Raw genomic sequence first — 25483 nt, 5'->3', positions numbered from 1 at the left:
TCATGCCTCCATTAAATCGGGACAGATGACGGAAAGTTCTAAGGTTGTGGATGTCTTTGTTGCCACTAGGGATAAAACATCGATGCTTTGTCTAAGGATATTTGTGTTGATTACATTACGCACTATACTTAATGCAATTGTCCGTTGCTTGAAACTTAATACCGGAAGGGGTTCGGATGATAACCTCGAAAGTGGACTTTTTAGGCATAGATGCATGTCTGGACGGCGGTCTATGTACTTTGTCGTAATGCCCCGATTAAATCTCATAGTACTCATCATGATATATGTATGTGCATTGTTATGCCTTCTTTATTTGTCAATTGCCCAACTGTAATTCGTTCACCCAACATGCTATTTATCTTATGGGAGAGACACCACTAGTGAACTGTGGACCCCGGTCCTATTCTTTACATCCGAAATACAATCTATTGCAATTGTTCTTTCTTGTTCTTCGCAAACAAACATCATCTTCCACTCGATACGTTTAATCCTTTGTTTACAGCAAGCCGGTGAGATTGACAACCTCACCTGTTACGTTGGGGCAAAGTACTTTGATTGTGTTGTGCAGGTTCCACGTTGGCGCCGGAATCCCTGGTGTTGCGCCGCACTACACTTCGCCGCCATCAACCTTCAACGTGCTTCTTGGATCCTCCTGGTTCGATAAACCTTGGTATCTTTCTGAGGGAAAACTTGCTACTGTACGCATCACACCTTCCTCTTGGGGTTCCCAACGGACGTGTGTTAATTGCACGCATCAAGCATATTTTACGGCGCCGTTGCCGGGGAGATCAAGACACGCCTGCAAGGGAGTCTCCACTTCCAATCTCTTTACTTTATTTTTGTCTTGCTTTATTTTATTTACTACTTTGTTTGCTGCACTAAAACAAAACACAAAAAAATTAGTTACTTGCATTTACTTTATCTAGTTTGCTTTATTTACTATTGCTAAAATGAATACTCCTAAAAATACTAAGTTGTGTGACTTCACTAGTTAGGCTTAATGGAAAACAACAAAAATATTAGAGATCTTTATTGTATTTATCTTGAGTTAGGACATGAGGTGTTTGAAGAGAAAATTAAAAAACCTATGGAGCTTTATATGCATGCTAATGGCAATGTTATTAGTATGAATGCTTTGAACACCATTGTTGCTAATGCTATGGAAAATTCTAAGCTTGGGGAAGCTGGTTTTGAGGAGCATGATATTTTTAGTCCCCCAAGCATGGAGGAGAAAATTAATTATGATTACAATATGCCTCCTATATATGATGATTATGGTGATGAGAATAATAATGATAGCTATCTTACTGAATTTACTCCCACTACAATTAATAGTAATGATTATGCTTATGTGGAGAGTAATGATACTTTTATGCATGTGGATCATGATAAGAATGCTTTATGTGATAGCTATATTGTTGAGTTTGTTCATGATGCTACTGGAAATTATTATGAGAGAGTAAAATATGGTTGTAGAAATTTTCATGGTACTAAAACACCTCTCTATATGCTAATTTTTTTGAAGTTACTCGTGTTTTATCTTCCTATGCTTGTCACTTTGTTCTTCATGAATTTATTTGTCTACGAGATTCCTATGCATAGGAAGTGGGTTAGGCTTAAATGTGTTTTGAATTTGCTTCTTGATGCTCCTTTTGCTTCATTTTCTATTTTTCACGAGAGCATCATTAAAATTGCTGAGCCCATCTTAATGGCTATAAAGAAAGCACTTCTTGGGAGATAACCCATGTATGTTTTTATTACTGTTTTGTTGTGTCTTGGAAGTTGTTACTACTGTAGCAACCTCTCCTTATCTTTATTTTATTGCATTGTTGTGCCAAGTAAAGTCTTTGATAGTAAAGTCAATACTAGATTTGGATTATCGCGCGAAACAAATTTCTTGTCGTCACGAATCCGGGCAGGGTTCTCTCGTAGGTAACTCGGCAAAATCTGCAAATTTACGTGTGTGATCCTCGGATATGTACGCAACTTTCATTCAATTTGAGCATTTTCATATGAGCAAGTTAAGCGCCTCTGTAAAATTCGTCTTTACGGATCGTTCCGTTTTGACGGATTCTGCCTTTTATTTCGCATTGCCTGTTTTGCTATGTTTGATGGATTTCTTTGTTCCATTAACTTTAAGTAGCTTTGTGCAATGTCCGGAAGTGTTAAGAATGATTATGTCACCTCTCGAATGTATGAATTTTCAATTATGCACTAACCCTCTAATGAGTTTGTTTCGAGTTTGGTGTGGAGGAAGTTTTCAAGGGTCAAGAGAGGAGGATGATACGATATGATCAAGAAGAGTGAAAAGTCTAAGCTTGGGGATACCCCCGTGGTTCATCCTTGCATATTTCAAGAAGACTCAAGCATCTAAGCTTGGGGATGCCCAAGGCATCCCCTTCTTCATCGACAACATTATCGAGTTCCTCTAGTAAAACTATATTTTTATTCAGATCACATCTTATGTGCTTTGCTTGGAGCGTCTTGTTTGCTTTTATTTTTGTTTTTGTTTGAATAAACTCGGCTCCTAGAATTCTTTATATGGGAGAGAGACACGCTCGTCTGTTTCGTATGAACACATATGTTCTTAGCTTTATTCTTAATGTTCATTGCGAAGGTTGAACTACCTCATTCATTGTTATATGGTTGGAAACGGAAAATGCCGCATATGGTAAATGGTATAATGTCTTGAATAATTTGATACTTGGCAATTGTTATGCTCATATAGATCATGTTTAAGCTCTTGCATCATATACTTTGTACCTATTAATGAAGAACTACATAGAGCTTGTTGAAATTTGGTTTGCATGATTGGTCTCTCTCGAGGTCTAGATATTTTCTCGGTTAAGGTGTTTGAACAACAAGGAAGACAGTGTAGAGTCTTATAATGCTTGCAATATGTTCTTATGTAAGTTTTGTTGTACTCGGTTCATACTTGTGTTTGCTTCAAACAACCTTGCTAGCCAAAGCCTTGTATTGAGAGGGAATACTTCTCGTGCATCCAAAACCCTTGAGACAACACCTATGCCATTTGTGTCCACCATACCTACCTACTACATGGTATTTCCTGCCATTCCAAGTAAATAATTCATGTGCTACCTTTAAACAATTCAAAATTTATTACCTCTTATTTGTGTCAATGTTTTATAGCTCATGAGGAAGTATGTGGTGTTTTATCTTTCGATCTTGTCATTTACTTCGGACGTGACTTTCACCAATGGACTAGTGGCTCATCCAGCTTATCCAATAATTTTGCAAAAAGAGCCGGCAATGGGGTTCCCGACCCGACTAATAAACTTGCATTAATAATTCTCTTCACATGCTTTGCCCCGATCAATCAGTTGAGCAACTTAATTTTACAAAAAAGAAAAAGAAAAAAATAGACACTCCTCCATGGTATGAGATTGTTGGAAGGCACCCGAGGATTCGGTTAGCCATGGCTTGAGAAAGGAAAGGTGGGGAGGAGTGTCATCCATAAATAATAAATGCATGTGTAAACAAAAGAGAAGAGGGATGATCTACCATGGTGGTAGAAATAACGTCCTTCATGGGAGCCGCTCTTGAAAGTCTGGTTGATAAGGTAGTTAGAGTACCCACTACCATTCGTTGACAACAACAAACACCTCTCAAAACTTTACTTTTATGCTCTCTATATGATTTCAAAACTTCAAAAGCTCTAGCACATGATTTAATCCCTGCTTCCCTCTGCGAAGGGCCATTCTTTTACTTTATTGTTGAGTCAGTTTACCTATTTCCTTCCATCTTAGAAGCAAACACTTGTGTTAACTGTGTGCATTGATTCCTACATATTTGCTTATTTGCATTCATCATATTACTTTGTGTTAACAATTATCCATGAGATATACATGTTGAAGTTGAAAGCAACTGCTGAAACTTAAATCTTCCTTTGTGTTGCTTCAAAGCTCTCTACTAAGAATTTATTGCCTTATGAGTTAACTCTTATGCAAGTCTTATTGATGCTTGTCTTGAAAGTACTATTCATGAAAAGTCTTTGCTATATGATTCAGCTTGTTTAATCATTGTCTTTACCATTGCTTCGAATCACTTCATTCACTACATATGCTTTACAATAGTATTGATCAAGATTATGATAGCATGTCACTTCGGAAATTATCATTGTTATCGTTTACCAACTCGAGGGCGAGTAGGAACTAAGCTTGGGGATGCTTGATACGTCTCAAACGTATCTATAATTTCTTATGTTCCATGCTACTTTTATGATGATACTCACATGTTTTATACACATTATATGTCATTATTATGCATTTTCCGGCACTAACCTATTGATGAGATGCCGAAGAGCCGATTGTCTGTTTCTGCTTGTTTTTGGTTTCGAAATCCTAGTAAGGAAATATTCTCGGAATTGGACGAAATCAACGCCCGTGGGTTTATTTTTCCACGAAGCTTCCGAAGTCCGAAAGGGAAACGAAGTGGGGCGACGAGGCGGCCACACAACAGGGCGGCGCGGCCAGGGCTTGGGCCGCGCGGCCCTAGCGTGTGGGCCCCTCGTGGCGCCCCCTGACCTACCTCTTCGCCTACTTAAAGTCTTCGTCGCGAAACCCCCAGTACCGAGAGCCACGATACGGAAAACCTTCCAGAGACGCAGCCGCCGCCAATCCCATCTCGGGGATTACGGAGATCGCCTCCGGCACCCCTGCCGGAGAGGGGAATCATCTCCCGGAGGGCCTCTTCATCGCCATGATCGCCTCCGGATTGATGTGTGAGTAGTTCACCCCTGGACTATGGGTCCATAGCGTAGCTAGATGGTCGTCTTCTCCTAATTGTGCTATCATGTTCGATCTTGTGAGCTGCCTATCATGATCAAGATCGTCTATTTGTAATCCTACATGTTGTGTTTGTTGGGATCCGATGGATATTGAATACTATGTCAAGTTGATTATCAATCTATCATATATGAGTTGTTTATGTTCTTGCATGCTCTCCGTTGCTAGTAGAGGCTTTGGCCAAGTTGATACTTGTAACTCCAAGAGGGAGTATTTATGCTCGATAGTGGGTTCATGCCTCCATTAAATCTGGGACAGTGACAGAAAGTTCTAAGGTTGTGGATGTGCTCGTTGCCACTAGGGATAAAACATCGATGCTTTGTCTAAGGATATTTGTGTTGATTACATTACGCACTATACTTAATGCAATTGTGCTGTTGCTTGCAACTTAATACCGGAAGGGGTTCGGATGATAACCTCAAAGTGGACTTTTTAGGCATAGATGCATGCCGGATAGCGGTCTATGTACTTTGTCGTAATGCCCCGATTAAATCTCATAGTACTCATCATGATATATGTATGTGCATTGTTATGCCTTCTTTATTTGTCAATTGCCCAACCGTAATTCGTTCACCCAACATGCTATTTATCTTATGGGAGAGACACCACAAGTGAACTGTGGACCCCGGTCCTATTCTTTACATCTCGAAATACAATCTATCGCAATTGTTCTTTACTCGTTCTTCGCAAACAAACATCATCTTCCACTCGATACGTTTAATCCTTTGTTTACGAGCAAGCCGGTGAGATTGACAACCTCACCTGTTACGTTGGGGCAAAGTACTTTGATTGTGTTGTGCGGGTTCCACGTTGGCGCCGAATCCCGGTGTTGCGCCGCACTACACTTCGCCGCCATCAACCTTCAACGTGCTTCTTGCCTCCTCCTCGGTTCGATAAACCTTGGTTTCTTTCTGAGGGAAAACTTGCTACTGTACGCATCACACCTTCCTCTTGGGGTTCCCAACGGACGTGTGTTAATTGCACGCAATAGTGGCCTTCGCATAACGCAACATGGTTGTTGATGGCCAAGAAGCTGTTCGGAGCAATATGGTGAGGCTGGAGCTCGTACGCCTTCAGGATCTCGGAGAAGAAATCACTGGGCGGGAAGAGAATCCGCGCTCGATAAGCGCCTTGGTCACCACCCATTCTCCGGCTTCGGGAGCGGGATTCAGTTCACCGGAGACCGTCCGCCAGGATCCGGGTTTTATGAAACCCTCCGCCTCGAGGTTGCGGAGCTCGATCTCTGAGGTGAAGCAGGGCCACCACTTCCCTTTGCCTTTGTCATCTCGTTTCCGAGCCTTTGATTTTTTAGCGAGCAGCCTCCTCCACTTTTCGTTCCATTTGTTCTCGCCCCCACGGTGTTTTCCGGGTTGGCGAGACGTCCCTTCGATGCTCTTGCCGGAATCCTTTGAGGGTTCCAGACTCGCACTGGGATGAATGGAGGAGGGGCGGAGGAGATTGGGGTTGCCGCGATCGGCTCGGTAGAGGAGGCGGAGTCGACGAAGACATCTACCAAGACAATGAGCGAGGGAGACCGAAACTTAGCCGGATCCAATGTGACAAATACCTAGTTCATCCCTACCAACTATGGCGAGAAGGAAAAGCTTGAGTGCTTACCGGAATGGTTTCCGCGGTGGTTGAGGTCGCCGGCGGCGAGGTTTTGCTCGCGGTGGCTCGCCGGACTTAAGAACACGAAGAACAGCTCGCGGCGGCGGGACGGCTCCGGCGAAACTCCGGTGAACTCCGGTGTGGCGGAGGAAGAGCTCGGAGGCGGCGCTGTGCGAGAGGTGAAAAGGGGTGCGAATGGGGTGAACGACGGATATTTATAGGCAGGGGGGAGGAGATTCGTGCTCCGCATCCTGTGGTCGGAACGCAAGCGTCGCACCGTTGGATGATCGACACGTGTCACAAACCCTAACGGTAAAAATGGCTAAGGATAAGTTACCGCTCAAATCGCGCGAAAATGACGCCAGAATTGGCGGAACCGTTTGAACCTTTTAAGGTTCCGGGTTGCAACGTGAAGATAAACAAACCCTTGTCCGCAGCAGGGGAGTAACCCGGAGACATGCTGTATGCTGTCGATGGATGAAGTCCCGCAGGATGGGGGAGATTTCCGACTGAGAGTTGGAAAAGATAAAAATATAAAGTTGGAGTTCTTCAAGTTTCCCCATGTTACCAAGATTGACGAAGCTTTAAAGTTTTAGCAAGGCGGAAACAAGATGAGAATCTCGGAGAACTCGGGGACTACCGTTGTGGGTATACTTCATGGGTGTACCATCCACAAGTGCCTAGATCCGGCAAGCCCGGGTGGCCCATAGACGGTGATGTGGCATGTGGCCCATCGGGCGGCCCAATTGCCGTTGATCATGAAGGATGAAGTCCGACCTCGGGATCGGTAAGCCGGATCCTAACCGACCTTCGGAGGAAGCCGGATCCAGGGAGGCCCATGAGGAACCCGGATCCAGTACGACGTAGATGGAAGGCGGATCCTTGACGTACACGACAAAATATTGTCCCGTAGTTAGGCAATCTGTAATCCGGCTAGGACTCTCCATGTAAACCCTAGATCTGTGCGTCTATATAAGCCGGATCCCGGGAGCCCTAGAGGCACAACCACAACTCATTGTAACAACGCGAAAGCGCTCAGATAATTCCAGACAAGCAGCAGTAGGCCTTGCCATCGTGCAGGTGGTCCGAAGCTGGGTAAATCGCGTACCACCGTCCCGAGGACTCTCCGCCCTATTGCCCCTACTTCTTCTCCCCTCGTGAGGATCCCTCCTCCGAGCTACCGCCGAATAGAGCAACGACACGCGGCCAGGGTGGGCCCCGCGCCCGGGCATTGTATTGCCCAATGGTGGCCCCCTCGGGTCCTCCTTCCGGCTATCTCCGTCATCCGGGAAAATAAGATCTTCGTGAAAGTTTCGGAATTTTTCGATCTTCCGAAGTATGGTACCCCGATGACCACTTTTCCAGACGAAATTCCAGCTCGGCAGACAAATCCCGTGAAAATCATCAAACATGCAAAAATAGATAAAATAACATAAGTATCATGTCTAAATATGAAATATATCAATAAATAACAGTAGATTATAATACAAAATAGTGATGCAAATTGGACGTATCAGGCTATCACGTTAGGGTCTTGGAGGCTGAATTGGAAATCTTGGGCGCCGCCAAGGGTGAAGTTCTTCATATGAGCGGCCCTGCATGGACGGATGTCTGGACGGGTGAGAGGGCTGGCGAGGTGGGGCTTACCGCATGCGCCTACATGCGCCGTTGTGCGACCGGTGCCGTGGAGACCATGACGCATCCGCTCACTCGGGTGCTCTTTCTCTAGGATGGTGTGGTTTGAGGTCCTCTCGTGGATCCGATCCACCTCGGAGTCCTCCCACCTGGTGGAGGGTGACTTCGCGGAGTGGTGGTCGCAGGCCGTGCGAACCGCCCCCGCCAACTGCGCAAAGGAACTTCGTCGATTATCATGCTTACGGCGTGGTGGATTTGGAAACACCGAATGCGGTGGTCTTCGATAATGCGCGGCCTTCGGTGGAGTCCCTATTCAACGACATTAGGTCCGATGCGCGGCAATGGGCGGACGCGGGAGCCCGGGTGTCCGTCAACTCCTCCCCTAGACTAGTTTTTCTTGGTTTGAGTTATATGGTGGGGTGTGTCCTCTAGGGGACTTGTACATATAAACTTCTTTTCTACCAATGCATCTAAACGCCATGCTTTTGCGTTTTCGGCGATTTTTTTTTGCTTGCATCTAAAGGTAGTTTTTTGTTTTCCTTCTTACTCGTACTCAACGATGAGATTGCTTACCCACATATGCCATGTGGTCATCTAAAGGTAGTGCCAATGCTGACCTAAAGCATCTGAAGGCAAACTCGTTCAGCCGTTCAGGTTAGAGAGAGAGACATAAAGCAAGCGCGCTTCCCTCCTCACGCCAGTCAGTCCTCACGCCGCGAACAAAATTCCTTGCCTCCTCGGCGCGGCGAGGACTCGAATCGGAATACCCATTGTCCATCCCCGCAAGCACCCTACCACCGTCCACCGCCACCTCCTCCAATGTCGTATAAATGGCGGACGAGCCCACCATCTCCCCCACCATCACGTATCTGGCGGCGATGGCGGCAGCTTCGACGTCGACGGGGGCGGCGGCCATGGCAGTGAGCGGGAGGCGGAACATGCTGGCGCAGACGCTGGCTTCGCGGAGGCTCCCGGAGGGCGTGGCGGAGCCCGGTGAGCGGGTGCCCGACGCCCTTGCCCCCGAGGTCATGCCATTCATCCGCGCCGCCGACGAGGTCGAGCCGTTCAACCCGCGGGTCGCCTTCCTATGTAAGTCACGAGACCCACATTACATGACATGGAATGGAACGGAACAGAGACTAGTTGAGATTTTGGAATTTCTCTGCTCTGTGTTTGTTCTAATCTCGATTCCTGTTTGGAGTACTACCTAGTTACTGTGTCAGAAATCTGGGCAGTATTTCATATGCGTGCTTGAATACGATTGGTTTAGATACAGTTCGTGTAGCTACATGTAAGGCTATTTGGAGTGCACCAATTGCATCTGAGTATGCTGCTTTCAGAGTGCAGACATTTTATCCCATTTCACTAACTGCAAACCATAGATTGGTCCATGGCCAGCTGAACTCACAACAAGTATATCACTTGCCCGTGGAAAATATCTTCTCAGATAAAGCTACTCGATCCAACTAGTAATTAGATACACTGCGCAACGCTCCTGAATTGTCATAGATCCCAAACTGATATGGTTCATTACTTCATTGCGTGCTGACTTGCATCATGGACCAAATTGTTGCTAGGGTGGTTCTTTCAGTGTTCATCTAGCGTCTCACTTCCTCAGTTCCTTTTTTGTCTATTGTTACATCAAATATTGCATGTTTTTCTGATATGAAATTCGATTTACCATGCATGTTGTACCAAGGTCGAAAATATGCCTACAAGAAAGTTCAAAGAATGGATCCATCATCTATCCAACGTGGAGTTCGGCAGTTCAAAACATACATGTCACTTAAGCTAGATCAGGTAACCAACGTGGACCAATTATGCAACTCTATATGAAATCATGATGCTGTTACTACCCTTTCTTCATTGTGGCAGAATCTTAGTTTCTCTCTTATCATGCTTTCACCGACAACAAAAAGGGAAACACTTGCTGCATATCTCTTATTCTTGTTATGGCAAAGTGGGAGTCCACCAAAATTCTTGTTTTGATTTTCTTCGTAGCCTAACTCGATGGAAGTCTTCTCTAATGTATAATTACGATATAGAGTTGCATTAGCTGTTTCATAGCCTCACAAATGGGAGTAGACTGGGAGCTTATGTCAAGAGTTTGACTCATGAGATATACTAGTATGTACTTGCATTCTTCCATTCAGTTCGATTTTAAAAGTGAATACTGTTGTTGTGTCTTATGTCGGAAGCATATATGATGTGACTATTCTTGCAAAATTGCTGTACTCTTAAGTCTAGACTTTCCTCGTCTCTTTTCCTTTTGAAACCTGCCTGCTCTGTAACCTCTTCATGAGTGGTGAATACCTGACTCTAGTCTGTGTTTGACAGGATGATACACAATTTCTTGTCAATGATGCAAAGGAGATTCAACGATTTTATAAGCACTACTGTGATAATTTAATCAGAACTTCCCAAAGAACAAACTTGTAAGGAATATGCACTCATAATCTATTTCTGTTGCGGTGAACTGTCTCAATCACCTTATTTTTATTGTTGAAAACTCAGTGACGAATTGGCTAGATATTACCAAGTGGCATCTGCTCTTTATGAAGTGTTAAAAGATGTTACAAACAACAAAGTTGATTCTGAGGTACTCGATTCTAGATTATTGCTTTATAAGTTACCGATCACCGGTTCCCTTGGTGAGCTTCTTCATCACTGTCTCCCATATTTTATTTTATAGGTGATGAAGTGTGCTAAAGTGGTTGAGGAAAAGAGTGGTCATTTCAGGAGTTACAAGTACAACATAGTCCCCCTCAATTTTCCTGGTTCTTCCGAAGCAGTTCTGGAACTCCCGGAGGTTAGTTATATTTTGTTTGCTGTGTTTATACTCTTTATGAAAATCTACAGCAAGTTATGATCATATTTGTGCTGTAAATGGTGTAGATAAAAAGTTCTATTGATGCAATACGGAACACAGATGGTCTTCAAAAGCCGCACATGTCTTCAATTCACAGGGAAGGAAAATCTATCCGGGATTTACTTGACTGGCTTTCACTAGCATTTGGATTTCAGGTAAATGGTTGCTTACCCATTTAGGTTCTGATATTGTATACGAGGTAATGGAATGTTATTATATCCAGCCTTACTGGTGCACATGGTGATATGCTTGACAAATATATTTGACTTATTTATGATTACTTATGTAGAACTCGAATGTGCAAAATCAGAGAGAAAACATGATTTTACTGCTTGCAAATATTAGCACAAGGACTTCAGGACAGGAAGGGCTTCCTTTGGTAAGATAATGCTCCTTTGAAGCCTTCGTTGCAGCCATGTTATCTGTGGAATTTATCTATGCTTTGTTCAACCGAATCTTTTTTGCTCTGTACTTATATGGTGGAAATTTGACACTGATCTAGCATGGTAACTTCAGGTTGACACTGTGAATGATTTGGGGGAAAAGATATTTGGAAATTATGAATCATGGTGTAACTATTTGCATCTTAGTTCAAGAATCATGTAAGTGGTGCCATTGTTTTTCCTCAAGTTGATTTCCCTGTCTTTTGTAGTGATTTCGAGTTTTTTTAATAATATTGCCCTCAATCTCCTGTAGCATTCGACATTTTAATATCACTTCTCTCTTTCACAGGATCAATTATGATGGTGCACTAAAGAAGCAGCAGCTAATGCTTCTCCACATTGGATTGTACCTTCTTATCTGGGGCGAGGCTTCAAATGTTCGGTTTATGCCTGAGTGCTTATGCTACATATTCCACCATGTAAGGTTCCCTTAAAAAAGAAAGAGCTTTTCGAGCTTTTCCATCATGGTTTTAAAGGCGTCGCTTAGGCGTCAAGGCGCGTCCCCTCCGCCTTGGAAAATCGGCCGCTTTAGGCGACTAAAGCGCCCGCCTAGTCGTCGCTTTGGTGTCAGAGCCCCCCCTCCCCCCCCCCCAAGCCGCTCTAAGATGCCTTAGCGCCTTTAAAACCATGTTTTGCATATACTTATGTAGTCAGTATCTGACTTCAATAGCTTATCGATCATGGTTGATCTATTTTAGTTACGCGCATAGTGTTCCAGCTACAGTTAAATAAATTGTTTGTTGGTATATATACTTTCATAATTCCTAGATTGATTCCAACTTATTTGCTCTAATGATTTGTTTTAGATTTTTTTAACCTTTAGTAATTTGCATTCTGACAATGCCAGACAACTGTATCACTTTGATCTTTAGGCTATGTACAATTTTGGTCAAAACAAACACAAACAACTCAATATTTACTGGCAGCCCCTTTGTCCCATTGCTATTGATTTTGACAAATATGGTTATGCGTGCTCTCGAAAAAAAAGGGTTATGTCATTAGCACAGTTTCATACTTCCATCACCCAAGGTTGTGAAAAAGAGGCTTTAATCACTAGCCAGCTACCAGGAACATGATTATCACACCACGACCCAATTATAATTTATAAGCATGTCTATCTGAATAGTACCACATTACAAGGCAATTCCATCACAAAATAATGAAGGTGGACTAGTATAGTACACCACGGGTTTTACATCCATTTAACTAGCCTGTAATACATAAAAATTGGCAATTCGTGAAAGTTTATTAATTTGGCAGATGGCAAATCAGTTGAATGAAATGGTTGAGGAAAACTATTTTCAGCCACCACCTGGGTTTGAAGAAGAGGGATCATTTCTAAAAGTTGTCATTGAACCTATCTACAAGGTTCTGCAGAAAGTGAGTATGTAAAGTTTGAGACAACTAGATTATCCTTTCAGGAAATGTCACTGTTCTTACATTTTCCATTTTTCTTTCCCAAGGAATCACAAAGAAGTAAAGGTGGTACAGCTGGTCACTCAGCTTGGAGAAATTATGACGACTTGAACGAACAATTTTGGTAATCCCATTTTATTATTTGTTATTGCTTACCTTTTCTGTCTGGCATAATATTTTCTTCCTCATAGGTCAGAGAAATGTTTTATGAAGCTTGGCTGGCCATGGGATCTCAGAGCAGACTTCTTTCATCAGGCGGTAAGTAACAACTATGATTAATTTGATTAAGTTCAGCCACTGCAGCCTATTTAAAACTCTTTTTTCGCGAAATCGCAAAAAGCTTTGCATTTCGATGCATTGATAGAAAAGATAGTTTTTAAAAGTATGTACAAGCTCGGGACGAGCCATCACCCCACCATACAACTTGACTCAAACGATCTCTAGACCTACGAAGCAACGGGGATCAAGGCTTGCAAGCTAATCGCGCCGGCGGTGGCCCATGATTGAGCTTTGGATCGAATCATATCGAGGAGACTACTCGTGCTATGGGGCGCGTTGTTGAAGACCACCGCGTTGCGATGCTTCCAAATCCACTACGCCGTCAGCATAATGAGCGACGAAGTTACCTTATCCAGCGCCTGTGGGGTAGATTTGGCAGCCGTCAGCCACCATTCCACAAAGTCATCTCCCGCAACCGGTGGCTCAGCCGTGGTGGATCCAGGACAACACCTCATACCAGATTGACCTCTAGAAAGGGCAACCAGTGAGTCACGCAGGGGGCAGCGCAGGGGGTGTCGTAGGCCCTGCCGCGCTAGCCTGTCACCCTTGCAGCAGCGGTCAAGGCAGGCAAGCCAGATGAAGAACTTTACTTGTGGGTTGGGGGCGGGGTAACAATGCCAGTTTAGCTTCCACGGTCTGGATATAAGATGGCTCCTTGGAAGAGGAACTCCTAACAAGAACTGGAGGAATACTGTGCATCCGCTGTCCATCTCCAAAGGAGTGCGTCAGGCGTCGCTGTGAGCTGTATATCCCGCAACCTGATCCACAACTGGACGTATTGCCGAAGGGCCAGCGAACTAAGCACGCCCTGGATACCGGCAATCCATCGGCGCTCCAACAGCGCCTTCCTCACCGTATGGCGCTTTCGAGCGCGTTTTGGGATTAGCATGAAAAGCTTCGGCTATCTCCCTGATGGCCTTCCCATCGAGCCATCTGTCCATCCAGAAAGGGGCTGTCTCACCTTTGCCAACCACCATCTTAGTGGAGGCATCGAACACCTGCAGTTCAGCCTGCTGTGAGTTTCAGGGTTTCGTGTCTCGAGAGGAACACGGGTACCTTGGCAGCACCCTTAAGGTTATCGAATCACAGGGGGCTAAGTGCGACGCATCCAGATCCACAGAACCACGGCGTCGCTAACAAAGCGACGAGCAAAACATGGCAGAGAGGGACACCGGAATTACCCAGGTTCGGGGCCCTCACGAGGAGCAAAACTCCTGCCTTCGCTTGTATTGTACTCGCAATGTCTCGTGAAGCACAAAGAGGGATTACAAGTCTGGAGCTTGAAGAAGCTGTCGCCAGATTTAGGGCCTGTTTTGTTTGCGTCCTAGACGTAGCTCGCCTGGCCTGGAGCGTCCCTCGTATGCTGCTCGAGTATTGTTTGGCTGGCACCCTGGCTAATAAGTTGTCGGCCTGGCCTCGGAAGATGTCCGATGGTTATTAGCCTGGCTAGAGCACCAGGCACCATCATTAGCCCGAGCCAGGCTCACGGAATGGGTGGCCCCACGATTGCTTGGGAAACTAATCTTGCTTGCCATCGTAAGGAAGAGTGGGCCAGCAATGTTTTATGCATTCATGGAAAAAATAATTTCTTACCAGGCTCAGGTCAGGTACCAAACACATCAGCCCCATGCTAGCCTGGCCAGGCAAATTTTCTGAGTTTCTCAGGCCCATGCCAGGCTCGGTTTTCTCCGAGGCACCAACCTCAGGCCTCAAACCAAACTAGCCCCTAAAGGACTCGCCTTTTCTATAGAGCAGCTGCTCCTCCTTTTATAGAGGCATTAGTCCTCCTCCCCACGGAAACTTGGGGAGTGGTTGCCACGAGCATGCTGCGACATGGACTTGGTCCATATCCTGGAAAGGGGTGCTGGTCTACGAGAGTGGTTGTGGACTTCGACCCCGCCCCTGCTTTCTGTTCGCATCGCCCATGTCGATCTTTTCGGAAAGAAGCAACGGCCACATAGCTTTATGCAAGGGGTGTCAGGGATTTCCTTATCTTCCGGAGTGGAGGGCATGACCGCCTCCAGCCATGACGCATGTCATGGCTTCCATCTTCGTCTTCTTCACATGGTCTGTCTTGTAGTGTGGTCCAGCGCGGAGCATCTTGAAGGCATGGCGCGGACTCCTCGCGAAGGGGTCTACGTGAGGGCTTCTGTCTTGCTCTAGAAACGCCAAGTGTTGATGTGTTATGGTCGGTTTGACCTATACACGCAGGAAGCCCACTAGTGGCTAGTTATGGGCTTAGCCCAAGTAAATTAGGGCTTAGCCCAAGTAAATTAGGGTTTAGAGGAGGCCGTCCTCCTATATAAACACTTGTATCCCTTCGAGATTAATCGGACAATAATTCGGTATCATTAGGCTAGGGTTCTACCGGGTCTAGGGGCGGAGGTTGTAAGGGTGGAAGTGAGGGCGGAGAGGTTGGAGAGCTCGGCGCCGGCGGGCTGGGCGCCGTCGCGGAGGAAGGAGGCGGCGGCTAGGGTTGGTGCGGCGGGCGCGGGGTTCTCCCGTCTCCCTTCGGGAGACGAGACGAGTAATGATACCGAATTATTGTCCGATTAATCTCGAAGGGATACAAGTGTTTATATAGGAGGACGGCCTCCTCTAAACCCTAATTTACTTGGGCTAAGCCCTAATTTACTTGGGCTAAGCCCATAACTAGCCACTAGTGGGCTTCCGCGTGTATAGGTCAAACCGACCATAACATCTCTCCCCGCCTTCTCAAACGGCTCGTCCTCGAGTCGAACTTCCGGAAGCTGCCGGCGGAGATCTTCAAGCTTCTCCCAAGTCGCCTCGTCCTCGCGCGGCTCGTCCAATGCACCAAGACGTGCCAAACACCACGGCGCTGCCGGGCCTTCAACACGCGAGCCACACTCGCCGGGGCGGGCTCGAGACGCCCATCCGAAGTAGGTGGAAGAGTTGGTGGTGCGAAGGAGGGTCGCCCGGTAGGCCTTCGGGAGACCGACGTTGAAGACGTCGTGGAGGCGCGAGCCCGCAGAGCAACTCGAGGCGGTAGGCGAGCTTGCCGATGCGCTCCGAGCACACGGAAAGGGCCGGCGTAACGAGGGCCCAACTTGCGCCGGGAGCGCGGGTCCAAGGACCGGGTCGTCCGGTGAAGAAGACGGAGCCGGACCCGGTCGTCCACCGCAAACTCCGCCTCGCGATGATGAGCATCATAGTACCTCCTAGCCGAGCCGCCGAGCTCGAAGAAGCCGCCGGCGTGCCTCGGCCCGATATCTCGTCGCGGGTACGCAGCGGGTCATCTGCGCGTCTCGGTACGGGCCGTGCCGAACGCATAGGGAAGCATCGCCGGTGGTGGCCTCCCGTAGACCACCTCAAAGGGAGTAGTGTGCGGCGCGGAGTGGTAGGACGTGTTGTAGCGAGTACTCGGCCCACGCCGACCGATCCACCCCAAGCTCGTGGACGATCCCCGGTGATGCAGCGTAGGTACATGGCGATGATCTTGTTGACGACCTCGGACTGGCCGTCCGTCTGAGGATGAAACGCCGTGTTCATGCGGAGCTTCACGCCTGCCAACCCAAAGAGGTCCCTCTCGGACGTGACCCGTGAACACGGGATCACGATCACCGACGATGGAGGACGGAAACCCGTGGAGGCGAACGATGCCGTCGAAGAAGGCGCGTGCCACGGACGCCGCCGTATAGGGATGGCCGAGGGCGATGAAGTGCGCGTACTTGGAGAAACGGTCGACCACCGTGAGGATGACGGACTTGCCGCCAACCTTCGGCGGCCCCTCGATGAAGTCCATGGAGATGTCCGCCCACACACGGGACGCGCACGTCCGGCGGTTGCGTAAGCCCGCCGGGACGGAGCGTTTCCGTCTTGTTCCGCCGGCATGTGACACACGCTCGCACCCGGTCTCGCACCGGGACGCCATCCCCTGGAATGTAAAAATCAGCGCGGAGACGGTGCGGGGTCTTCTCGGACGCCCTTGTGACTGCGAGAATGCGCCAAGGACAAGGCCCGATGGCGCGAGTCTCCGTGATCCGGCACAAAGATGCGGCGCCCATGGAGGAGTAGTCCTCGTCCGAGCGCCATGGCGCGGCCAGCTCGCCGTCGGCCAGGCGCTGGCGCAGCTGCTGCGCATCCGTGGCCTCGGTAGTAGCGCGGCGAACCCCGTCAATGAAGGCGAAAGATGGCCCGGAGTGGATGCAGAGGGCCGCACCGACTGTGGGCGCGTCCGCGGCGTCGTCGATGTCGCGGCGGGACAGGGCGTCGGCGACTGTGTTGAGGCGACCGGGGCGGTACTCGACGGTGAAGTCGAAGCCAAAGAGCTTGCTGATCCACTGATGCTGCGGCACTGTGGAGAGGCGCCGATCCGACGAAGAACTTTAGGCCGTAGTGGTCCGTGCGCACACCGGAACGTCCGGCCCCAAAGATACGCCCGCCGGTGCGCGACCGCCCGGACCAGCCCGATCGGCTCGCGCTCATATGCGGCGAGCTTGTGGTGGCGCGCGGCGAAGGGGCGGCCGAAGAAAGCGAGTGGCCCTCGCCCCCGGTGAAGGACGGCGCCGAAGCCGATGCCGGAGGCGTCGCAGTCCACCACAAACGGCTCGTCGAAGTCCGGCATCCGAAGAACGGGGCCCGCCGTGAGTGCCCGCCGCGAGGCGGCGAAGGCCGTGGCCGCCTCCTCGTCCCGAGAGAAAGCGTCGCGGCGAAGCGAGCGAGCGAGAGGCGCGGCGATGAGGCCGAAGTCCCGGATGTACCGCCGGTAGTATCCCGCGAGGCCCAAAAATCCGCGAAGAGCTCGCGGCGACCGGGGCGTCGGCCGAGCGGCGACGGCGGCGACCTTGTCCGCGTCCATCGCGACACCGTCGGCGGAGATGACGTGGCCCAAGTACGCGACGGAGGTCGTGCCAAACGAGCACTTCGAGCGCTTGAGATGAAGACGATGCGCTCGAAGCTCGTTGAAGATGATGGCCACGTGCCTGCAGTGCTCCGCCCGGTGATGCGTCGTAGATCAAAATATCATCAAAGAAAACAAGCACAAAGCGTCGTAAGTAGGGGCTGAGCACGTCGTTCATCGTGGCCCGGAAGGTTGCTCGGCGCGTTGGAGAGGCCGAAAGGCATCACCAAAAACTCGTAGTGGCCATGGTGTGTGCGGAACGCCGTCTTGGCGATGTCGTCCGGTGCATGCGCACCCGATGATAGCCCGAGCGCAAGTCAAGCTTGCGTGAAGAAGCGCGCGCCATGCGCTCGTCCGTGAGCTCATCCACGACGGGGATGGGGAACTTGTCCTTGGACGTGACGGTGTTGAGGGCGCGAAAGTCGATGCGAAGCGCCACGTGCCGTCGGCCTTGCGCATAAGGAGCACGGGGGCGCGGAACGGCGACGTGGAAATCCGGATGATGCCCTCGTGCCGGCATGACCGCCACCCGGCGCTCGAGCTCGTCCTTCTGCAGCGGGGGTACCGGTACGGCCGCACGGCCGACGGGCGCCGTGTTCGGCAACGAGTGTATGCGGTGGTCACGGGGCCGCGAGGAGGGAGGCCCCGCGGCTCGTCGAAGAGGTCGCCGTGCTTCGCCGCAGCAGTCCGGCCGGAGCGGGTGCGCCTCGTCAAGCGCGGCGGCCATCGGGTGGAGCTGCGGAGATGCGCCGGTGCTGCCCAAGCCCGTCCGGTGAACACGGCGGCCGCCCTCGCGCCGAAGATGAGGGACGGCACGTCGAGGTCCCAAAGGATGGGGCCTAAGGTGCTCGTGAAGTCGAGGCCGAGGATGAAGTCGTAGCAGCCCAAGTCGATGCCGACGCGGTCGATGAAGAATGGCTCGTCGCCTACGAGCACGTGAACTCGTCGCGCCACGCCCGGCACGTAAGACGGTCCCCGTTGGCGACGGTGACGCCGTACCTCTCCGATCCCGCCGGCCGGGAGAGCGAGGGCGGCGCATGGCGGTGTTGGATAGGAAGTTGTGCGTCGAGCCCGTGTCCACCGGCGCAGCGGCGAGACGCTCTCCCAGTTGATCGTCACCGGGAGCGAGCATCGTCTTTGCCGTCTTGATGCCCGCCATAGCATGAAGAGAGACGACGAAGGCGGACGCGTCGACCGGGTCCAGGGCGGAGGTTGTAAGGGTGGAAGTGAGGGCGGGAGAGGTTGGAGAGCTCGGTGTCGGCGGGCCGGGCGCCGTCGCGGAGGAAGGAGGCGGCGGCTAGGGTTGGTGCGGCGGCGCCGGGATCTCCCGTCTCCTTCGGGAGACGAGACGATAATGATACGCGATTATTGTCCGATTAATCTCGAAGGATACAAGTGTTTATATAGGAGGACGGCCTCCTCGAAACCCTAATTTACTTGGGCTAAGCCCCTAATTTACTTGGGCTAAGCCCACAACTAGCCACTAATGGGCTTCCTGCGCGTATAGGTCAAACCGACCATAACAGTTGACTCCCTCGCGAGGGGGTCCCCGCGAGCCGAAAGGCCCCGTGAAAGGAGGGATCCCTCGTGGCTAGTGAATGGGCCACCACGTGGGCTCGGCGAGCACGTGGACCGTGGTACCCCGGTGCCACACCGACGGCCGGGGGCTTGGCCCGCACGACCTAGCAGCAAAGGGAGAGGGTCCCAAAACGCTGCGGGGCCCATGCGGTGCCACGTGGCAGCGCGCGCCTGTTTGCTCGAACGTGGCTTCAACCCTTGCCATGGAGGCCAAACAACAGTCGATCGTGCGCCGTCGGACATGCATCTGCACGGCGTTGTCTTGTCACTTCCAAACGCCTCAGGATCCGCCCCCGCGCCCTTAAAGACCGTGCGGGGGCGGGGGTAGTTCCCCTCACTTCCTCCGCCACCGTCATCGCTCCCAAATCCGGCTTCTTCCACTTCCGGCTCCGCCGAACATCTTCTCCGCAGCGCTTCTCCGCCACCCCCGCCTCGCTCCGGAGATCCTTCCCGGGGTTGCCAACCTCTCGGTGGCGCCGGTGGAACGCGGGCCGTGGCACTCGGAGGGAGCAAGAACAAGCCGAAGACGGCGCCGTTGGCGCCGGCCGGATGCCTCCAAGAAAAGCGGCTGCGGTTGCCCGCGCGCGTGGCGGGAAATGCAGATCCCGGCTGCCGCCGTTGTGTGAGAGGGCGATATCGCGCCGGCGAGCGGCGTGGCTCCCCCTCCTCACGGGCCGCCCGTTGGCGGTTCGGCCACCAGGTGGCCGCGGCTCGTGCCAATCCTCCGGCCCCCTTTGGGCTTCGCCACGAGGAGGAGTCATCCGATGTGCCCAAGCCACGCCTCGAGTTCGTCTCCTTCGTTCACATAGAGGTGCTTGAGCGCTCGAGGCTTCCCGACGAGTTCACCGAGGCTGTCGTGCAAGCGGATTCGGGGCATGACTACCTGAGGGAGGCTGGCGCGAGCTAGAAGATGTGGCGGGTGACGACGCACAATCGACGAGCAGGGGAGCATGTTCCTCACCACGGCTCAAAGGAGTTCACCCTCGCCCAACACGACTTCTTCTTGACGTTCCGCCACCGTGGCACCCGCGACTTCACCGCCAGGATCTTCGATGGCAACCTATGCCGTCTCTTCTTCCTTCCCACGGAGGTGTAAGCGGGGCCGATCGACCCACCGGCCGACGCGGTCTTCGCCGATGGTGGGTGCGGCCCTCTTTTGACTTCCCGGTTCAAAGCAACATGGCCTTTTGTGTAACAGAATATTCTAGGCAATTGTGTCGCGTCTATAATCGTTAACACCTAGCCCCCGGCACTTCTCGTTTGTTGTTTGTTTGCCCGTGAGTTTTTTTGCCTCTTTTTTCTCCTCGCGTTTTAAGTGTCCCGCGTCGACGGGGACCAGCCCCAATGCGCCATGATTGCCATGCGCCGGTATGCCGCTTGAGAAGCGAGGCCGGCGGGCACCAAGGTCTTGGCGAGGCGGCGGAGTGGATCGAGAGGTTGTCCCTTGCGGTTTTCTTCTTGAGGTCCACCAGTATGCGGGGAACGGCAGGACCGAAGTTGTGTTGATAGGGTTCGAGAGCGGAGCGTGAGGGAGCAGACGTAGCCTAGACTCGCCTTTTGGACAGCCATCCCCCCGGACTCCTCGCGAGAGGTCGCTCGTGGATTGTCCGCATCCTGCTCTGGCGACAAGAGGATACACACTACTTGGCCAATAACGGCGCTAGCGCACGCTTCTCGCGTGTTATCCGAGGGGGTTGATCGTCACGGACTTGGCGAGGCGGCGTACGACGGAAGTACCGAGCTTGCTCTTGACGTGAGGTCACGTGGTGGGACCTCCTCGCGAGTTGTAGTATTTCGTAAGGGGACTTCCTCGTGAGATGTAGGGTCTCATGAGGGGGTGAGGGGACTTCCTCGTGAGATGTAGGTTCTCGCGAGGGCAGTGGCAGGAGGCAGGATTAAATTTGAGGTGTGGCGAAGTCAATAACTAAGAAAATGCAAGACTCCACTAGATTAATATTACTCTATGTTCATTTTGTACAGTCTAATTTCATAATCTTAAATTAAAGCATTGCACTCAAAATACCTTACTGAATGAAAATAACATTAATAATTGATCAACAAGTTTAACTAGTTGAACAAACTAATGAACTGCAGAAACTGAGAAATAATAGAAAAACATGATTTAGTAACTAATAGTGTCATATTAGGGAATAGAGGCATGGTACAATACTATAGTAAAGTTCGTACTCGTACACGAGCTTATTTCAGTCAACAACAACAAGATTGGTTTAAAACTTGAAGTGCAGTTTCAGTTTCAAAATCAAACGCATTGCATCACGTACATGCTGTTCTTCTTCGGCGACATATCCTTGCTCTCGCTGCCTTACCGATCAGCGGTCATGGCCTCGCGTTGGCCGGTGGTCGAGGTTCTGTGCTTGATGGCTGTTGTTGCACCCTGCCACGGTGCCACCTCTGTTCCTCAGGATGGCGATGAGGATTAACGAGGGTTTATGGGATCTCAGTACATCGGCAAGATCGTGTGTTGATTGGCAAACCGTGATGAGCGCACAAGCCCATGCATCACCAATCAGGCCCAAGAACACCATCCAGCAGGCCCAACACGGGACTAACTTACTTATCGGTTCAGCATCTTGTCATCTTGGCCCTATCTTCCATCGTTTCTTGTTCCTCAAAGTGCAGCGATGTCCAGCGACGGCCGGTGGCAGAAGACAAGCTGAAACATATACCCACACCTAGTATTAGCGATAATTTTTAGGTATGGCGGCGCCAAACCTTGCCAGATTGCTAGCTCCGCCCTTGCGTGAGGGGACTTCCGCATGAAGCTCGAAGCCTCATGTGGGAACTTCCTCGTGAGATGTAAGGTCTCGTGAGGGGATCTCTCCCGTGAAGCGTAGAGCCTCGGGTAGGGACTTCCTCATGAGATGTAAGGTCTCGTGAGGGGATCTTTCCCGTGAGGCATAGAGCCTCGCGTAGGGACTTCCTCATGAGATGTAAGGTCCCGTGAGGGGATCTTTCCCATGAAGCGTAGCCTCGTGTAAGGACTTCCTCGTGAGATGTAAGGTCTCGTGAGGGGATCCTTCCCGTGAAGCGTAGAGCCTCGTGTAGGGACTTCCTTGTGAGATGTAAGGTCTCGTAAGGGGACTTCCTCTTGAGATGTAGGGTCTCGTGAGGCGATTTTCCACGTGAAGCGGAGGTGCCTTGTACGGGAACTTCCATGTGAGATGTAAGGTCTCGTAAGGGGATGTCCTCGTGAGATGTAGGGTCTCGTGAGGGGACTTCCTCGCGAGGCCTCTCTGCTTGTTTCCTTGGGAGGGTGGCTGCTTCTGCTCTGGTAACAAGAAATGCACACAGGATAGCTGAAGCAGTGCTTGCGTGCGCTTGCCGGTTCATACGTGGGCGCCACGAGAGGAGAATAAGCACCAAGGACCTTGGTGAGGTGGTGTAAGGTAGGGGCGCCGCCCGCGAGCCAGAGCTCAGTCTCTTGGGTCACCCAAGCATAGGCACCGTGCTCAACCCCCACTTGCGTGATACCCAGATGGGAACCCGTGAGCGTACACTACACTCGCAATAGGATACATAACGTAAAATAACTTAGCCTTACTGCTGGAAAGAAACCGGTTCATTACATTACTGCCTCTGCGGTGAGCACAGGGCCTTCCTCGAGAGAGGGATTCGGTTGATCACGGGTAGAACTTGTGGAGATGCTGGATGTTCCAGGTGTTCGGCACCGGTTCATCCATCTCCGTCTCCAGCCTTGCCGCACCTGGCCTGCTGACGTGCTTGACCCTGAAGGGCCCTTCCTACATCGGCGAGAGCTTGGGCAAGCCCTCGCGTGAGAGCTTCCTGCGGAGGATGAGGTCACCAGCTTCGAGAGTGCGCGTCCTGATGTAGCGGCTGTGATAGCGGAGTAGACTTTGCTGGTACCTGGCTACGCGAATGGCGGCCTGGCACTGAGCTTCCTCGAGGAGGAGGTTGTCGTCCCTCCTCATTCCATCTTGGCGGCTCTCGTCGAGGCGAGCACTCGTGGAGAGCCGTGCTTGAGCTCCTCGGGAGGACTGCTTCCGCCCGTAGACGAGGCTGAAGGGTGTTTCGCCGGTAGGCTTGGTCTCCGTTGTGCGGATAGACCACAACACTGACTGGAGAGAGACGAGCCAGTTCTTGCCGCAGACCTTGAGCTTCTTGCCGAAGGTTTTCGTCTTCAGGCCCTTCAGCACTTCTGCGTTGGCACGCTCAGCTTGTCCATTGCTTCGTGGGTGCATGATGGTGGCGTAGGCGCGTAGCAAATCTTGGTGCCGATGTCTGCGCAGTGGGCCTTGAAGATGCCGCTGGTAAACTGGCTGCCGTTGTCGGTGATGATGCGGTTGGGTATGCCGAGCCGGCATGTTAATCTCTTGATGAAGTTGACCGCTGATCTTGCCAGGATTGTTCGCACGGGCTCCACTCATGGCCACTTGGTGAATTTGTCGATGGCGATGTAGAGGTAGCGGTAGCCCCCTTGCACTCGCGGGAAGGGTCCCATGATATCCAGCCCCCAGACTGCGAAAGGCCATGAGTGCGGGATGGTTTGTAGCTCCTGTGTGGGCTGGTGTACTTGCTTGGCGTGGGATTGACATGCCTCACAGGTCTTGACGAGCTCGATGGCGTCCTGTAGTGTTGTAGGCCTAGAAGCTGCTGCGGAAGGCTTTGCCAGCGAGGGTGCACGACGAGGAGTGGTGGCCACACTCGCCAGCTTGGATGTCGTCGAGGAGTTTGCGTTCCTCCACGGAGATGCATCGCAACGCGACGCCGAGGACGTCTTCATGGTACTGGTGGGTGACTGCGCTAAGATCCAGCCCTCGCATTATTCGCAATGACACCTCGTCCGTGATCATGCTCACGGCATGGTGGATCTGGAAGCATCGCAACACAGTCGTCTTCGAGAAACCTGCAGCCCTAGGTGGCCTCCCTGCTGGACACGATCAAGGCTAGGTCAATGGGCGCAGGCGAGGCTCAGGGCGTTTGCTTACTGCTCCCCTAGGCTAGCTTCTGTGGGTTGAGTTGTATGGCGTGGTGTTGGTCCTTCTTTGGACCTGTGTATAAACTCCTTTTCTATCAATGAATCGAAATGCAATGCTTTTTACGTTCTCGTGAAAAAAAGTATCAAAAGCCCATACATGCTAGTTCGAATCTTCAAAATTGGAAGGGCTTCATGTTCACTTTAACTAACTATTATGCTAAAGGCTGATTCTGACACTATTTGTTTTTTGGTTTCTTACAGGGTCGTACAACAAGAAAGCCAAAAACAAATTTTGTTGAAGTCCGTACGTTTCTGCACCTGTTTAGAAGTTTTAATCGTATGTGGGTGTTTTTATACTGGCGTTCCAGGTAATTCCTCTTTCTGAAGCACACCATATTGTTTTAACCAGTAAATATATAACACAAATAGCTTGATTTTCTAGGCAATGCTAATAATTTCATGGAGTTCCTCTGGATCACTTTCTGGAATTGCTGATGTAACTGTTTTCAGAAGCGTTTTAAGTGTCTTTATAACTGCAGCCCTACTCAACTTCATAAAAGGTGTAGTAACTTCTCAGTGCTTCATTACATTGATTACAATCCACAGGCACTTTGTTCTGTGAATTATTATGCCATGGTTTTCATTAAAGAGATGCTATTTCTGAAACTCCGTAGCTGAACTATTGCAGTGACTTTGGATATATGTCTTACTATCCAAGCATGGGGGAATATGGAGTGGACGCAAATAATCAGATACCTACTAAAATTCTTTGTGGCCATTGCTTGGATAATAATTCTTCCAGTAACATATTCAAGTTCCATTAAAAATCCATCTGGTGCTGGCAAACTGCTGAATAGTTGGACACGGAATTGGTATAACCAGTCAGTATATAATGTCGCAATTGTCATATATATGGGCCCGAACATTTTGGCTGCCTTGCTTTTCTTGTTGCCACAACTTCAAAATGTCATGGAACGCTCAAATTCGCGTGCATTTATTCTTCTTATGTGGTGGATTCAGGTCAGTGTTTCT

The 25483-nt window shown here is 50.2% G+C and overlaps 1 protein-coding gene across 1 annotated transcript; it reads left to right on the top strand.

Moving 5' to 3' along the window:
- Positions 1 to 8962: 8962 nt before the first annotated feature.
- On the top strand, positions 8963 to 25465 carry LOC124654226 (putative callose synthase 6). The gene is made up of 15 exons (XM_047193246.1): positions 8963 to 9137; positions 9748 to 9848; positions 10386 to 10483; positions 10563 to 10647; positions 10741 to 10857; positions 10944 to 11072; positions 11207 to 11296; positions 11434 to 11519; positions 11650 to 11779; positions 12621 to 12740; positions 12824 to 12900; positions 12968 to 13034; positions 24713 to 24819; positions 24894 to 25011; positions 25140 to 25465. Exons 1-14 carry the CDS (start codon positions 8963 to 8965, stop codon positions 24901 to 24903), a joined length of 1392 nt encoding a protein of 463 aa, XP_047049202.1. The 3' UTR covers positions 24904 to 25011; positions 25140 to 25465.
- The last annotated feature ends 18 nt before the right edge of the window (positions 25466 to 25483 follow it).

This window comes from Lolium rigidum, chromosome 1 (genome assembly GCF_022539505.1).
Source record: "Lolium rigidum isolate FL_2022 chromosome 1, APGP_CSIRO_Lrig_0.1, whole genome shotgun sequence".
NCBI classification, from domain to species: Eukaryota; Viridiplantae; Streptophyta; class Magnoliopsida; order Poales; family Poaceae; genus Lolium; species Lolium rigidum.
Note: the sequence above shows the minus strand (reverse complement) of the source record. Positions and strands in the feature narration are given on the sequence as shown.

What these genes read in the sequence shown, in the direction of transcription:
- LOC124654226 (XM_047193246.1), top strand. Translation starts at nt 8,963, where the DNA reads ATGGCAGTGAGCGGGAGGCGGAACATGCTGGCGCAGACGCTGGCTTCG. An exon ending in CATCTTAGTTCAAGAATCAT is followed by an intron (nt 11,520 to 11,649) that starts GTAAGTGGTGCC and finishes TCTCTTTCACAG; the next exon opens with GATCAATTATGATGGTGCAC. An exon ending in TCTACAAGGTTCTGCAGAAA is followed by an intron (nt 12,741 to 12,823) that starts GTGAGTATGTAA and finishes TTCTTTCCCAAG; the next exon opens with GAATCACAAAGAAGTAAAGG.